This window comes from Paramacrobiotus metropolitanus, unplaced genomic scaffold, assembly GCF_019649055.1.
Source record: "Paramacrobiotus metropolitanus isolate TYO unplaced genomic scaffold, Prichtersi_v1.0 Parri_scaffold0000004, whole genome shotgun sequence".
Taxonomy (NCBI): Eukaryota; Metazoa; Tardigrada; class Eutardigrada; order Parachela; family Macrobiotidae; genus Paramacrobiotus; species Paramacrobiotus metropolitanus.
Genome location: NW_026570224.1, coordinates 2,824,858 through 2,840,941, shown reverse-complemented (window position 1 = coordinate 2,840,941; position 16,084 = coordinate 2,824,858). Strand labels below are relative to the sequence as shown.

Sequence of the window (16,084 nt, the reverse complement as noted above, 5' to 3'; positions counted from 1 at the left end):
ACATTTCCACAGTGTTTTTCCACATTTTTGGTGTTTACTGTCTGATTGGGACTTCCAAAAACGTAACGGTTACTCCCAATACCAACAAACTCTCGTAAATACTTACATGATAGCGCTAGACGGCTAGAGTGACCGGGCAGACAGCCAGAGTCACTGAAAGGCGAAAGCAGCCTCTGCCTGTCTCCGTGACTCTGTCGTCTGCTCTATTTTCCAGCAGTAATTTTACATTGGAAAGTTAGATTTGGTGTTCACAACGCAAATGCGTCTTCCATTGCGCCGATTTGGGCAACGATTGCATAAGGTGCATAGGTTCGCATTGTGTTATACACCTCTCCCGTTTTTCTTCTTGAAAACTCGGGTTTCGTTCCCAGATGTGAGTCTTCCTAGTTGTGTTATTGCCCCTGGTATTGCAGATCTGCTCGAAGACGTCCTGAATCCAAGAACCTTCGAGCATCTGTCGTTTCGGTTGCAAAATTGAATAACTTGCGGTAGTGAGGGGCGACTAAATCTTCTGACTTCATTCCCGCTTTGTTAGTTACGGGTTACCTATTAATCTTTTGGTTATTTGATTACTGTGAATCTCTCGAACAGCAAATCAGTTTAGCAGGCTAGTACTTGCATCCTTCCTCGTATTTGAGGTATGTTTTCTACGTGTTTAAACTTCAGCAAACGGGGCAGGTTGGGTGAAACGTTTATTCGGCTGTGAATTCAAATGAGCGACTGGAGATTTTTCCGATTTTCCGACTGTATGCAGTGTGCAGTATAATGATTCAGAAGGCGTAAAAAAATATTTATAGTTACGGTGTTATTACTTGTGACTTGCCAGTAAAAGAATAATTAAGAATTTGCTTCGGATCTTGACTGAATATTTTTGTGTTCTGCTTGCGGAGGATTGCGTGAAATGAAGTCTCAGCGATAAGGAACTGGGATCCATGAAAACTAGTCAAATGTATGGTGGCGCTCAGTATGCTGCATTTTACTGCATAAACCTTCTTTATTTTATAGATATTCTTCCGGCGCCCTTTCCAGGTTGAAAGCCTTTTGGAACAAAATGTTTGCGTCTAAAGTCATTGCTAGGTCAGCACCCTTGGCGGCTCCGGCGATTTCGAATCCCATCCGGACTCCTGCCGCCGTTTCCAACGTGCGCTATGTATCGTCCGAAACAACCTTCCAGGTCTGCGACTCTGCGCAGCTTGCAGAACCGTTGTGTTTTCCATTGCCTATCTCTTAACACAGAACTGATTATTTTTAGGTGCGAGATTTTAAACTGCACAAGCTGGACCAGGGTCCGCGCACCACCGTGAGCGTGACCAAAGACGACGCCCTGAGATATTACCTCGATATGGTCCGTATTCGGCGTCTGGAAACAGCCGCCAGTAATCTCTACAAGGAGAAGGCCATCCGTGGCTTCTGTCATTTGTACTCGGGACAGGAAGCGTGTGCGGTGGGCATGGAGGCAGCTCTCCGGCGTGATGATCCGGTCATCACCGCCTACCGCGCACACGGCTGGACCTTGACACGCGGCGCCACCATGGTGCAAGTGTTGGCTGAGTTAACCGGTCGGCGAGCCGGTGTGCAGAAGGGCAAAGGAGGCTCAATGCACATGTACCTGAAGAATTTCTATGGGGGTAACGGGATTGTCGGCGCGCAGGTGCCGCTCGGCACGGGTATTGGTCTGGCGTTGAAGTATCAGAAGACAGATAATGTCTGTGTGACACTGTACGGAGACGGTGCAGCTAATCAGGGCCAGTGTTTTGAAGCGTATAATATTGCTAAATTATGGAGTCTACCGGTAATTTATGTCTGTGAAAACAATGGTTACGGGATGGGAACCAGCGCGGAAAGATCATCGGCGTCGACTGCTTATTACACTCGAGGCGATTATGTACCTGGTGCGTTAATTTCGCTAGTTTAGTCACGGATTTCTGCCGTCTTTTAATAAGTTACATCTGTACGTTAAAGTTGGTTTTTTTATTTGTCAAAACGGCTTTTGTTTATTTGGCATTGATTTTTTTTAACAGTCTATGTTCTTCAGATTCCGCTAAAGTTAATTCGCATTTGATTTCGGCTTTTGTAGTTTGCAATTTCATTTTAAGTTTGCTTGATATTTGTTAGGTATCTGGGTCGATGCCATGGACGTCTTAGCTATGCGGGAAGCCACGCTTTTCGCAACCGAATACTGCAGATCGGGGAAAGGACCGATAGTATTGGAAGCCGCCACATATCGTTATCACGGTCATTCCATGTCGGATCCCGGCACAAGTTACCGGAAACGTGATGAAGTGGATGAGGTGCGCAAGAGTCGTGATCCCATTGCGCACTTCAAGGATCGATTGCTGAAGTCAGGCCTGGCGACGGAAGAAGAACTGAAGAACATCGAGGCTAATGTTGTTAAGGAAGTTAGTGAAGCAGTGCAAATTGCCAAAACTGACAAAGAGCTTGCACCAGAAGAGCTCTGGACCGATGTTTATGTCGACAATGACCAGTGGAAAATGCGCGGTACCACACCGTTTCAATGGAAGCTTCCAGGAAAATCGACACCTGTGCGATTATAATTTATTGACTGATTTATTCTTAATTCTAATTTCTTCTTGAAAGTGAGGAATAGCTTGACAGATTCCTTTGGGATTCTCTGAAATAGATTCTGCTGATGTCGGTGTCATTAGAGGCCGTTTATGTGTGCTAGTTTTCGTATGAGCGGGGTATAGTGGTCTTATTGTGAAGTAGTCAGTTAGGTACAGTATATTTTAAAATGTTACGAACTGGATAATACTGTTAAATTAATGGTAGTTCAGCAATAAAACAATTACAAATGAATTGCAGCCGAAGAAGAGCAAAACCAATTAATTGTTATGCAAGTATAAGTACAGTGTTACTGCTTCAAACAGGTATTTTTGATTCGTGAGCTTGTAACCGGCCAGCAAGCGGCGGTCACCTTGTAAACCTGCAGATTTAATACCACGTGTAGCGAGTCGCGACAAAAACGCTGAACTGGAACAGGTTGTTGGCAGGTATTGCAATGAGTTGTAGGAAGTACGTACGGCGTACCTGACCGTAATTCACCAGGACTCCCATGGACAGCGAAAGCACTGACATGGAATAGTTTGTGATTGTAGCCGTTTCGTAATCGCTTCCAGGTTTTCGTTTCTGAATCCACACTCGTACTAGTATTTTCAGATGATCTGTTGACTGTGTTATTTGTTGTTTCACTGTGCATGGAACTCAGATTGCAGATTGTGCCAGTTATCAATCCGTTATGAATTAGATGAACTTGTTTTTCTTTTTTCCATTTTCAAGACTGCGTGCGCTTTTCGGAGAAAGTGAGATCTCTTCGCAATTTTTACCATCTAAACTGCTACTTTCGCCTGAAATACCTCCTTATTTCGTGCTGGAATAGGACGGTCGCTTGATCACCGAGAATCTGCAAAACTGACGTAGGTACTTGTACTTTCTTAATGATTACAGTTTTCTTTTATTGATTCTTCAAGATCGCCTGTCTGAATCCACATAAATGATATAAGTGATTAATCAATTATTGAACTGCTACGATCTGTCTACAATTTTCTCTGTATTGGTACGTTCACAGTTAAATGTAGGTACGTCTTGCGTTCTGACGATGAATACTGTATCGCTTTTGTATTTTTGTTTTTTTCCAGTGCTTTTTTACTGCGTCACCACTCACCAGTGTGATGCATCGGCAGTGGATATTCTAGAAACATTTGATGATTTGTTTGAAACAGTTGAAATGAACTTCTCTATAGATCTGTAATTTGTTTACTGGTTTTATACCAGACGGTTTGAAGACTAAGCATGAAAGAGACGTTTATGGTTTCCTGACAGTGGTGTTTTTCGTATTTTCAGGGCCGTTTTGCTCTCCACTTGGAACGAAAGATAGTACAGAAATGGAAGTTATACAGAACTTGAGGGTAAGCAGTAAATTTCTCGTGAGATACTTAATTTTGAAACAGTCGTACGAATTAAATGTTTCTGGTATTTCCTTTAAACAAATCTTACGTTTAAAAAAAATTTCGATGATTAATCAAGCGAAATTGACGATGTACAGATCAGATTTCGATAAGCTTATTAGTGTTCCAGTCAACTTCCAGTCAGACTGTCTAAAGCGTAGAATATTATATACCTTGTTGGATGCAGTTTGACAGTGGTTGCAGGATGTGGGAAATCAGAATTTTTGCTTGTTTTGTCTGTTTAATGAATTTAGCCGTAGCTTTCTAATTTGCGTTTGATTATTCGCTGTGCTTTGATTTTATTCACATCATTGGAAATAATAACCTTATATTGCGTTGGCAGAATCAAATCCAAGATGTGGTCCAAAATGCCATAAAACTCCCGACCACTCCTATCCGTTTACGCGATCTGATTCGTCAAGTGCGAGCTGCGAGAACCGGAGCGGATGAACGCTCTGTGGTCAATCGGGAATGTGCGGATATTCGGAATTATTTTCGTGAAGAGGATTCCACCTGGCGTTGTCGGAATGTGGCTAAGCTTTTATACATTCATATGTTGGGCTATCCTGCTCATTTCGGTCAGGTATGTAGGAATATCAATGCAGAAATCTTGTTCGGAATTCCTGTTTTCGGCACTGTATTTTCGGCACTGTACCTGTATTTCGTATGTTTTGAATATGATTTAATTCGTTAATTAACCATATTTTATTTTTTCGGGAATTGGTTAATTATATTGTTCAACATTCGCGGTCAAGTTAGTTCTAGGCTTTTTCTAGTTGCTCGTGGTATTTCGAGTTTTCTGATCTGCATTAGAGAGTTTCGTGATGGACGCTTTGATTGCGATAATCTTTTCCGCGCTTTTTAATCAATTTTGCAAATGTGCATTTGTGATAGCTTTTTGGTGTTATAGCTTGAATGCCTGAAGCTGATTGCCAGCCACCGATTTACGGATAAACGGATTGGATATCTTGGCGCTATGCTCCTACTGGATGAACAGCATGAAGTGCATTTGTTGATTACTAATTGTCTGAAAAAGTGGGTGGCTGCTTGCTTTTCTGAATTAATGCTAATGATATTCGGAGCCGTGCTGCAGCAGTAAACGATTTCTGTTTGGTTAAGTGCATTATGCTTATTACGTTTCAGTGATCTTAACAACACAAATCAGTATGTTGCTGGACTGGCGCTGTGCGCTCTTGGTGAAATTTGTTCTGCGGAGATGTGCCGGGATTTGTCAGGAGAAATAGAGAAACTGTTGAAATCAAATAACAGTTACTTAAGGAAAAAGGTATGTAGGCCTATTTGTGGTTACAAACTGTGTAAATTCACCCGAATGCTGTTATTTTATTAAACTTCATTGCTGCTTTCCTTTGCAGGCGGTGCTTTGCGCCTTTCGAATGATTCAAAAAATTCCCAGTACGATGGAAACTTTCATTCCTTCGATGCGAGCACTTTTGACAGAGAAAAACCATGGTACAGACAGTTTACGCAGTGCTGATGAATAAATTGATAAAATTGGTGTATACGTGCGTGATGATTGTGGATGCACTCTACCTGGCTTTCCTCCACAGGTGTTCTGCTTACCGGTGTCGTTCTGATGAAAGAGATGTGTGAATTGAACCATGATGCCCTTGTGGGTTTCAAGAAACTTGTTCCCAATTTGGTGCGAGTTTTCAAAAATTTAATCATGTCTGGATACAGTCCAGATCACGATGTGACAGGAATCAGCGATCCATTCCTTCAGGTATTCATTGTGTGCGGTTGTAATACTGCTTACAGGGGGATTTAACCTGTGTTTGTCTTGAATAAGAGTAGCGGCCTTAATTTTTCCAGGTGAAAATCCTGTGTCTGTTGAAAGTTCTGGGTAGGAGTGATGCAGAGACAAGTGATATGATGAATGATATATTAGCTCAGGTTGGTTTTCAGCCCTTACAGTTTTGCTCGAAAATTTGTCAGTTATTGTTGTTCCTAATAAATTAGGTCGCGACCAACACCGATGGAAGCCGAAACGTCGGCAATGCCATTTTATACGAAACTGTATTAACCATCATGGATGTGAAATCCGAAAGCGGCTTACGCGTTCTGGCAGTGAATATTTTAGGCCGATTTTTAATGAACCCTGATAAAAATATCAGGTTAGTTATTCCCATTTGGTCTAGCCTAGAACTGCAAAAGTAGATCTCCATTTCTGGCTCTGAAGGATTTTTTCCTGATATTTTTTTTCGCAGCTTTATTTTGCGGTTTCTTTATGCAACTGCAGCAGCGGAATGTCACTGCTTTTTGCAGATATGTTGCTCTGAATACTCTGCTGAAGACCGTCCACATTGATAACACCGCGGTACAGCGGCATCGCTCCACTGTGCTGGATTGTTTGAAAGATCCCGACGTGTCTATCCGGCGCCGCGCCATGGAACTGTCTTTTGCCTTAACGAATGCAACGAACGTGCGATCAATGGCTAAGGAGCTTCTGTTGTTCCTTGAGACAGCTGATAACGAATTTAAAGCACCCTGCGCCTCTAGCCTTTTTATTACATGCGAAAAGTATGCCCCCAATCGGACATGGCAGATCGATACCATGATACGGGCTTCGAGTTTGGTGAGAACGCACGCGTTGCTTTGAGTTGAACAATTTACGATGTTGGCCTCTTTTAGAGTGGAAATTATGTTCCTGATCATGTTGTGGCCAGTCTGATTCAGTTAATTGGTGAATGCACGGAGCAGCAAGTGTACGCCGTTCAGGAACTGTATCGCCAGATACTGAGTCCGGACTTCGACACAAAGCAACCGCTCATGCAGGTAGCCTGTTGGACGATTGGGGAATTCGGTGATGTTCTCGTCGCGGCATCCGGACAGGTAGAAGAAGGCCGCGAACCTTTGCACGTCACAGAGAACGATGTGATCTCCGCCCTGGAACAAATTTTGCGCAGTAAACACACTTGGCTGGTGACGCGGGAATACGCTGTGAATGCACTAATGAAATTATCTACGCGACTTGCTGGCTACGCTGGGTACGTAACTTTGTTAACAATGGGGTAATCCACTATTAAAGGAGTGTAATATTATTTTCATTATCAATAGTTTAGTAATTGTCAATTTCTGGATATTAGATCAGCAGCGTCTCGATTTTTCAGAATGATCATATTTTCTGTTTGCTTAAATGGCAGAATATTTTGCTTCTGTTATCTGAATACAATAATGCTTATATATTTTCTGTTCGTCGGTGCCTTTATGGCCGTTACACAGTTATTTTACAGCTTCTTACTACTTGCTTACTTTTGCAGGCAAATACAGCAGATAGTCGAACCAATGGCTACCAATGTTTCCATTGAAATCCAGCAACGAGCCAGTGAATATTCACAGCTCTTCGACCGGCCTCAGCAATTTCGTTTCGGTATTTTGGAACGGATGCCTATCGTTAAACGAGGCAGTGCAGCCGACATGTCGCTCATGAACGGGGAAGAAAATGGCTTGACTGTTCCTCATGCTGATGATACAGATGATTTGCTAGGATTTTCCGGTCGCAAGACGGAAGTCCGGGGTTCGGGAAGGAAACAACGGCCCAAACATTCTGACGTAAGGAATTTAATGTTCTTTAGTATTTTTTTAACAAAATGTGAATCTCGTAAAAACAGTACGTTTAGATTTCGTTTTTTTAAGATTTCGTTTCTTTGTTTCGTCAGAGCTTGCTGGGAATTTTGGATGACATTAGCATTCTGGCATCTGATCCTCTACCAGACTCAGCTGTTCAGCACACTGAACGTCCAGTGGCATCTTCGCAGGATATTTTAGATTTGTTGGACCTCGGCAATACATCGGCGCCATCGCCGAAGGTCGCTGCTCCAGCGGCCACGATCGGTGTGTCCGCGTTAGGAGGTCTGGATGATTTGTTTTTAGGCAGCAATGGTGATAGTTCCGCAGCGGGGTCGACGTTTACGGTGTACCACAAAAACGGACTGCGCATTGATTTCAATACGCAACATTCCATGGAGCCACACGCCATCGATGTGACGGTCAAGGCTTATAATGCTTTGTCAGAGCAAATGCAGGATTTCGTTTTCCAAGCAGCTGTGCCCAAGGTGACTTTATTGTTACAAATTTTAAAATCCCAAGTATCTAAAAAAGCCTCGAAAAAACCTTTTCTGATGGATCCATTAAAAGGGGTGATTTCCGTTTTGTCCATTTGGATGTCATCAGCAAGTGTTTCAACACGCCTTGCTTTATTGCCACCTGATAAATATACGTATGCGGGGACGTTTCAGATATGTGTATTACGCATTCCGGAGTCTGGATATGGTGTTTTCTGTTGTGCTCCTAGTTTTCCTGGTCGTTGGCTGAATTTACTGTATTCGCGTAAATCAGCAATCGTTTGAATACCGCGTGGTTTTGAATTGTATTCACCTTAATTGGTTTACATGCGCTTATTTTGCAGGCGTTGCAGCTAATAATCTCGCCGCCCTCTGGAAATATCATTTTACCGGATCCATCGTCTCCCTTAACACAGAAGATTAAACTGAAAAACCCTTCGAATAAGAGCGTTCCCCTGAAGATGCGAATCCGCGTAAGCTATAAGTTATCCTCCGGAGTGGTCCAGGATCAGTCTGAGGTCTCCAGTTTCCCGAACCTTGAAAACTTGTAAAAGTTATTTTTGTTGTTTTGAATCGTTTTTATGGAGTTATTTAATATTGTGCATTCTGTGTTGAAAGCCTCTTTTTCACTCCCGTACTGAGACCGGTTTGTCGTGTGTTTCGAGCAGTTTGTGCTGTAATATTTATTAATCAAGTGCGTGGTATATAATACATTAAAAATATATATCAAGTATTCGAAGATCTTGCCGTACGAAGTTAATGCATTGCTTTTAACGCCCAATATAATTTGGACACAGAGTTCACAAAATTGTCGTGCCAACGGGCCCATAATTTTGCTGTACCCGGATATTGCAATTTTAAAATAATGTCAATGGCATGTGATATGTAAACAAACTGGGTTTTTTTAGTCTGCATAAATACAACCACAGGTTGCTAAAAGATTTAAATCGAACATAACTTGAACACTTCTGTGTTGTATTAAATTTATTGAAAACTGTTGTGACGACCTTTAAATAAATGCGTTTAGACCGTGCGTTTTCTCGTTTCCCAAAGGCGGGGTCCCACTCCAATGTCAACAATGATCCCCGGCGTCTCATGCTGGAAAACCAACTGGAAGGACAGCTTTTATCTGTCCTAAAAAGAACGCTTGTACGTACGTCAAATTGCTGTAAAGGTCACCTTGGTTTTAAACTGATTTTGAGTACCAGACGCCTTGATAATTCATCTGGACTTACAAAATTTAAATATCGTGAAATAAATATGTAAAGTAAAATATCGTAAAATAGGTATGTAATAAGTTTCCACTTGTAAGAGAAAGTTCTTGTGTTTTACGATTGTTGCTTTACATTTCCGTCTGACCTCCTGGTCTTTACTTACCTCCTGGTCTTCCACTAAATGCCAGTGCCCGGAACATTGCACCATCAACACAACCAGTTGTTTTCATTTTGTCGTCATCGCACGGCGGCGGTGCACCAGCACAGTTTGCGCCGTCATTAGTGTCGAACATGCACGATCCAAGAAAATGTCTGTCTCCCGTGGCGCTGTCGTTACCCATTTGGAAAAACCCTAAAACAACAACAACACCAGCAATACGAATTCTGTAAAAAAACATAGGTGGCAGACCTGGGCAGTTATAACATAACTCTATAACTTAACGCGAGTTATTTGCGAGTTATCGAGTTTTAACGTAACTCTGTAGCGTAACTCGCTACCCAAAAAACTTAACTCTAACGTAACTCGCCTAAATTTTGTATTGATTGTCTATGGTAGCGTAACTCGCGGTATAACTCAAAACTCGGTTTTACGTCCATGAATAGCGTAACTCGTAGCGTAACTCGCACGCACGCTACTAAGAAGTCAAATTCAATATCGGCATACTGATACCGTCATCATTTGTAACTCGTAACTCTAACGGTGGGTGCATTTTCCATAACTGCCCAGGTCTGATAGGTGGTAATACTGGTGTTGCATTCTCTTCTAGTGGGTGGTTGGAGTCAAATTCAATATCGGCATACTGATACCGTCATCATTCGTCCACGTTCCTTTAGTAGAATCTCCAAGCCCGATAATAGCAAAGGCCTTGTCCGAAGCTTCGGTTTCTAGGGTGTCATTTACATTGCGAATTCGGTAACGATCATAGCAGCTCATGGAATGATCGGAATAATATTGACAAAAGAAACTGATGGTGTCGTTTTTGCTTTCTGAAGTGGAATTATTTTCCCCACGAATTTGGCATACTAAGAAGTAATAACGATAATTATTGAAAACCAGACAAAGTATTCTCGTGCCACCTGTTGACTATTATCACACCCACATCTCCTCTGTTCTTAATCAGAAATTTGAGAACTCGATTACGCTAAAAATTATGAATCGAATTAAATCTTCAATATAGATAAACAACTTGATGCAATGTGTATCTATACATACCACAAACAATGCAGAAGAACGCTGCGAAAGGCACTTTTCGGCTAGTTAACATTTTGGGGAATGAATGTAAACGCTATTCAAAGTATTTCAAACACTGCAAAAGCAGTATATCTGTACAATGTTACAGTTGCCGTGTATCATGCAGTAAATACGAAATCTTGATTGCGAATCCGCAATTTCCAGCTGTCCTGATGATGTTTAAAGAAGAGGTTAAACTTGCCGATTAGACAGCACAATATATTGCTGTAACGGTGTAACCCGAGGCTCTGGTACGCGGTTTCTAATGAACAACAACAGCATTTACAACGAAATTTTTTAACATCGTAAACCTGAAACAGGAAGTAAAAAGTTTGATTTAGATAACTGCTTGTTTCAAAAACCAGTTCTGATGACGACTGGGATTTACGTACGTGCTTAAGTAATCATCCGGTCTGCACCAATATTTCTGATCTCTTTAAATTTTTAACCATATTTTATTAAGCTGATAGTACATTCGCTTTATTCTAAGTTAGTTTGAAAACGTTTTTATTACTTTTTGTAACAATTCGATGTGGTATAATAAGCGCTTCGGTTATCTTGTTGTGTCTTCCATAACAAATCGGTTTTTATAGTGGTGCGACACTTGGAATTATTGTACAGTAACTTATTATGCCTTTTGTACGGCTAGCTAAATGACCTTTAATTTTCGGCTAATTTCTTGTACACTGTCGTTGACAATATACTTTAGCAATTACGAAAGAACACGGTATTTATTGGAAATCTTTAACAGGCAGTGGAACTGTTTGGGATACAGTGGCACAGTAATTCTCGATATCACGCACTACTGACTGGAAGAACAGGTCGGATCGGCCCTAAAATAAAAAATTTGCAGTAAATCACTGTAGTGAACTTTTAGTCGAAAATAACTGAGTACGTTGGCTGACAGGAAACGTCTGCACGAGTACTGTATAGGTATAAATCAGCGTAATACACATGTTCAGTAATTAATGTAATTAATAAAATTAATATCGTGTGCTCATGATGTTGTCTGTGCAAGGCGAAAATAAAACATTTACGGTTTCCTTGAATTGAACTGCAAAAGGTTTGGTTCAGTTAAATCAAAATTTCCGGTGCGTATGTGTAAAAAGATTGGCTTACCCCCAGGAGTTCCAGAAAAATTTGCTACGCGAAACAATCCACCATCGACGCATTCGATCTTCAATATCGGTGTCTGCTTGCACGGGGGATTTGCATGGGCACAATTTGCGCCAGTATTCGGATCAAACATGCATGTTCCAACAAATTTTCGTTCACCAACAGCAGTGCTGTTGTCCGCTTTGAAAAAACCTGTAACGAGATCGCCGTCAGCTTATTTCACCTAGGCAATTTTTAATGGTTAACAAAAGGTCATACAACGTTAACTATGTGCATATGAAGCACATATACTGTGCAGTTTGCACCGTTACCGTCAAGGGAAGTAAGTTATACTTTACAAAAGTGAGTTGTGTGTCTGTATACAGTCTCAGATAGTACTACCGGCTGTCATACAAGTTAAGTATAATCAGAACCTAAAAATTATATGAAAAGTCATATTATGTTAATAATAAAAATCTGTAATTTTATAGTATTTATTAGAGCGGTGTGTGAATGATACCGTCTTCATCCGTCCAGCTGCCTTTGATCGGCTCCCCTAACCCGAAAATCGCAAAAGCTCTGTCGGCTGCTTCCGGTGTCAGGCTTTCGTTTGCCTCGCGGTTACGATAATGGTTGTAACAGCTCATCGTGTGATCCGAATAATACTGGCAAAAAAAGCTTCCATCTTTGTTGGTTGAAGTAGCCGTATCGTCTGCCCATGCTGACAATCAGACACAAAAGAATGAAATTAGTATACGGTATAACTCTGTCGTATAAAAAGCATTCATTTTCTTAAGTAATCCATTCTTACTTGCGTATTCATAAATAATTAATAAAAGATAATTATGGCAGATGCCGGCATAAGAATTTCAAATTACATCTGTACACACTCAAATTATTACTGATTGTTTAGTTTCGTTATTACTGATTGTTAGTAATTTGTTACACATGCTCGCTGTGGACCACGATAAAGTTTAAAGAATGGATTGCGCTTACTGGAAAATAGCATCAAAATACTTATGGCTAATTCATCTATCACACCAATGTCCAACGGAAGGTAATACCTCCAGTTTACTTACCGCAAAGAATAACCGTCAAGAAAACGAAGATTTGCATCATCATTGTACGCAGCACAATTCGTCCGGTTTGTTCGAAATCAACTTACGCGAAACAGGCAGCACTTTCCTTGACTGGCTTTACATGCAATAAACAACACAGCTACGCCAAAAACTAACAAACTCGGTTGTCTCTAAATTTTAGCTTTTTCCCGACATCTTTTATGCCATGCTACATACACTGCTAGAATAAAATCTTTTTTGTGTACCAGGACAACTTCCCCGAGGCACACCACTGTTTTCCAGTAATTGCTACCTAATACTGGCCAATTATGCCATTTGGCAACAAGTATGACGAAAGAAGCTACTTTCTAAATTCATATCGACCTCATGTTGCCACGCCGAAAGGTTTATCGTGTCTCCCCAAACTGAAGCGCCGTCTTAATACATGAAAATATTTCGCCTCTATCGCCTTCCCAGAAATACAGAGCAGTTTAGAGTTAGACAGCAACGTAAAAATAACGCACAAATATCAAGAATTTCTATTCCGAAGCCATAAAAATTCTAGAATCGCTATCAGCGCTTGCCTTTCCGCATCCAAGGTTTTTTCAACTTGGATTCAATCGGTCTAACAGATCGATGAATAGTTCGCCTTTCTGCAAGATGTTCGGCAGCGTTTTGCTTGAACTTCTTTTTGGCATCCACTGTGAAAGTCATCTGCCGGTTTCCACCACCGAGCCGCATTTCCTCCACTCCGCGGTTTAATTCCGCATTTTCCCGCAGCCGTCTTCCCAACGTCACCGTTTGACCCGAGATCTCATCCTTTCCCCTCGGAATAACTTCCCGTACTTGCGTCGGTTTACCCGCCAAGACCTCGAAATTTTTATTTCGCTCTCGGCGTTTCTGATCACGTAGTGTGCGGTGTTGCTTTTTTCTTTCCGCAATCCATGAACGATCATCATCCGAGGATTCGCTAGAGGGAGACCGCGCACGGGACGTTCCTTCTTGAATTTCTTCAACTGTCTCTGCAGCATCCTCCTCCGCCGCATCCTCTTCTGCGGCGGCTCTCTGTCTTCTTTTCTCCATTTTAGAGACAAGCGGATTAAGCAGCTTGTACTCATCGCTTTCAGGATCAATCTGAAAATCTGGATTTTTGAATAGAGCTCCAAATCGCTCATCCTCCAGAACATTTGCATCGCCTTTGGATTTCTTTTTCTTTCCTTCAATCCCAGCGGCTTCCGCTCGCAATCTTTCCACTAACATGGCATTGACTTTCGGCAATTTATCCTTCTTAACCACGCGACTTTCGTTCTGTTCTGAACTGATCTTCTGATGAATCTTCTCCTTTCGGTATTCTTCATAATTGAACGGTTCAACAATGGATTTAGCCTTCTTATACAATCTCACGTCGACAAAAAAACCATGCATGTACGCCCGTAATAAATTCGTCCCAATCAAATCCGACAACCCGAGACTCTCCAGTTCATCAGTGGTCAAAAACTTGTAATCATCATAGATAGCTGATTCCGCCGTTTCCTCCAGTTCCTGGGTTAAACTATCCAGAAAGGTGCACCAGCGGGGCGCCGGTCCAACAGACGGTATAAAATAGGTCAAAATCTTAGGAGCCTCGTTGGCTAAAAAGAACATTCCCGTATTTGGCACAATGCACAAATCGTTCAAATCGGTCCCCGGTTCCACTGATGTAACCGCTTTTCCAGTCGATCTCTCCCATATTTTCAAAATTTTCGAATCCATACTCGCGATACAATCCTGCTCGGCGATGAATTCAATGGATTTTATTGGAAGACTATAATTATGGTCTTTGACAAAATACGGCCGTTGGCAGCGTATGTCATACAGCAGAATGTGACCGGAACTAGTGCCAACCGCCAAGTTGAGGGAATCGCGAAATTTTACTTTGGATACGGCGAAGGGAGTATCTCCGATATCGGTGACAATATCGGGAAGAGCACAATTCAGCATGCCTTCGGACTTTCCTGACCGAGGATCAAAAGTTTCAATGTAACCATTCGTGAGACCGGTTACGAATAGCTGGTGGACGGGGTTAACGTCGCAGGTATTGTATTCCGCATCGAGAGTTGATGCCATGCTTTCCACAAATTTTCCTAAATAACAGAATTGAAAGACACGTCTAGCATCTGCTAACCAAAGCAAAACAAACTACACAAATATATGCTTACGAAACGAAAAAAATTCGAAAGATTAATAAAATGTAAAATAAAAAAACACTTTTTCAAAAATTTGAAAATGACGTAGAGATTGTTAGAGATCACAAATCTGCACGAATATAAGTAATAAAACGGACACGTTCGGCAATGTTTATGACAAAAGCGAAAAAAAGATCAGAAAATTTCACAGACAAGTATCACAACAAGTGCGCAGTGATAATGCAAAGAAGTTCTTCCAAACTGAGATCCTTCTTCCCGGTCTTACCTTCTTCCAGATTGAGTCGGTATACATCTCGACTGGCTCCTACCACGCAGAGATGACAGTTCTCCGGCTGATAAGCCATATCGCGACCAAACTTCGGTATCCGAACTCGATAATATTTTCCGTACTGCGCATGCATCTCTAGATACCGGTCGCTGTGCAGAAAAACCATCTTCGAGTAGTCCTCGGAAAGGATAAGGAACTTGACGATCTCTGCGTCCATGCAGCGCTCAAATTTCATGGACATTTCGGCCGTATCGAAACAGCGAACCCTTGGTTTATAAGCTCCGGCGGCCAGTACATACTGCCCGTCCGGAGATACTTTAATACTGCTGGAAATCTCGGGCATATCGAAATCCTGAAAGATCTGAATTCGACGTCGAAGTTGTACGTCATTCTTTTCGGCTTGTCGACGTTTCTTGGATGATATCCAATCGGGGAGAAATTTCCCGGCCGATAAATTATAGATTTTCACATCGTTAGATGTGTTGACATGCATTTTTCCAGCCAATCGGTCGCAACTGTTTACGACGGGGTGTACAAATGTAAACACACGGAAGTTACCTATATAAAATTACCCGAAACGGGGGAAAATCATGGATGATGAGAAATTTCAGAAGCACGAAGACTGACAAAGGGACAATTCCACATCATTCCCAGCCTTATAGTTTAACCAAATTCTCTAGAAATTGCAGCAGCACCTACACATCACGCGTTCCCTGTTTTATTTTTATAGAAAGTCTGGTATCGTACAACAAAACTGGAATTCGTGTGGGTCGCGGACGGATATCGCGAGCACGCATTCGGTTTTTGAGCTGATGTGTGACGGGTGACCGAGCAAACACGCTGCTTTATGATTTCGCAATCACTTCCGGTGTAGAACATCTACTAACTATGTACTACTTGCACTGCCGCTATAAAAGCGGTATTTGGTCAGTAACTGCCAGCTTTTTTAAATTACATCGCAAATTTACAGGTTAAATTTAGCTAA

At 41.7% G+C, this 16,084-nt stretch overlaps 5 protein-coding genes across 7 annotated transcripts; 2 read left to right on the top strand and 3 right to left on the bottom strand.

The window, feature by feature from the left end:
• Nucleotides 1–304: 304 nt before the first annotated feature.
• Nucleotides 305–2,805, top strand: LOC129601677 (probable pyruvate dehydrogenase E1 component subunit alpha, mitochondrial). 2 transcript variants are annotated; one of them, XM_055500538.1, is made up of 5 exons: nt 305–638; nt 891–949; nt 1,006–1,174; nt 1,253–1,892; nt 2,116–2,805. In XM_055500538.1, the coding sequence occupies exons 2-5, from the start codon at nt 933–935 to the stop codon at nt 2,553–2,555; spliced, it is 1,266 nt and encodes a 421-aa protein (XP_055356513.1). In that variant the 5' UTR covers nt 305–638; nt 891–932; the 3' UTR covers nt 2,556–2,805. The 2 variants fall into 2 exon arrangements, with proteins under 2 accessions (XP_055356513.1, XP_055356521.1); XM_055500546.1 differs by lacking the exon at nt 891–949.
• Nucleotides 2,806–3,010: 205 nt separating this feature from the next.
• On the top strand, nt 3,011–8,778 carry LOC129580662 (AP-1 complex subunit gamma-1-like). 2 transcript variants are annotated; one of them, XM_055471295.1, is made up of 14 exons: nt 3,011–3,434; nt 3,862–3,926; nt 4,309–4,548; nt 4,876–5,000; nt 5,109–5,250; nt 5,339–5,435; nt 5,534–5,706; nt 5,796–5,876; nt 5,943–6,097; nt 6,249–6,558; nt 6,615–6,970; nt 7,244–7,535; nt 7,643–8,038; nt 8,392–8,778. In XM_055471295.1, exons 2-14 carry the CDS (start codon nt 3,903–3,905, stop codon nt 8,596–8,598), a joined length of 2,598 nt encoding a protein of 865 aa, XP_055327270.1. In that variant the 5' UTR covers nt 3,011–3,434; nt 3,862–3,902; the 3' UTR covers nt 8,599–8,778. The 2 variants fall into 2 exon arrangements, with proteins under 2 accessions (XP_055327270.1, XP_055327271.1); XM_055471296.1 differs by having other exon boundaries at nt 3,011–3,438.
• LOC129580665 (uncharacterized) lies at nt 8,726–11,010 on the bottom strand. Its single transcript, XM_055471298.1, has 4 exons — nt 10,475–11,010; nt 10,069–10,284; nt 9,425–9,613; nt 8,726–9,181 (listed from the first exon to the last, which is right to left on the bottom strand). The coding sequence occupies exons 1-4, from the start codon at nt 10,524–10,526 to the stop codon at nt 9,141–9,143; spliced, it is 498 nt and encodes a 165-aa protein (XP_055327273.1). The 5' UTR covers nt 10,527–11,010; the 3' UTR covers nt 8,726–9,140.
• A 194-nt stretch (nt 11,011–11,204) lies between these two features.
• Nucleotides 11,205–12,858, bottom strand: LOC129580666 (uncharacterized). Its single transcript, XM_055471299.1, has 4 exons — nt 12,667–12,858; nt 12,108–12,308; nt 11,612–11,800; nt 11,205–11,325 (listed from the first exon to the last, which is right to left on the bottom strand). The coding sequence occupies exons 1-4, from the start codon at nt 12,707–12,709 to the stop codon at nt 11,288–11,290; spliced, it is 471 nt and encodes a 156-aa protein (XP_055327274.1). The 5' UTR covers nt 12,710–12,858; the 3' UTR covers nt 11,205–11,287.
• Nucleotides 12,859–13,010: 152 nt separating this feature from the next.
• LOC129580663 (nucleolar protein 10-like) lies at nt 13,011–16,039 on the bottom strand. Its single transcript, XM_055471297.1, has 2 exons — nt 15,097–16,039; nt 13,011–14,768 (listed from the first exon to the last, which is right to left on the bottom strand). The coding sequence occupies exons 1-2, from the start codon at nt 15,590–15,592 to the stop codon at nt 13,219–13,221; spliced, it is 2,046 nt and encodes a 681-aa protein (XP_055327272.1). The 5' UTR covers nt 15,593–16,039; the 3' UTR covers nt 13,011–13,218.
• Nucleotides 16,040–16,084: the final 45 nt, after the last annotated feature.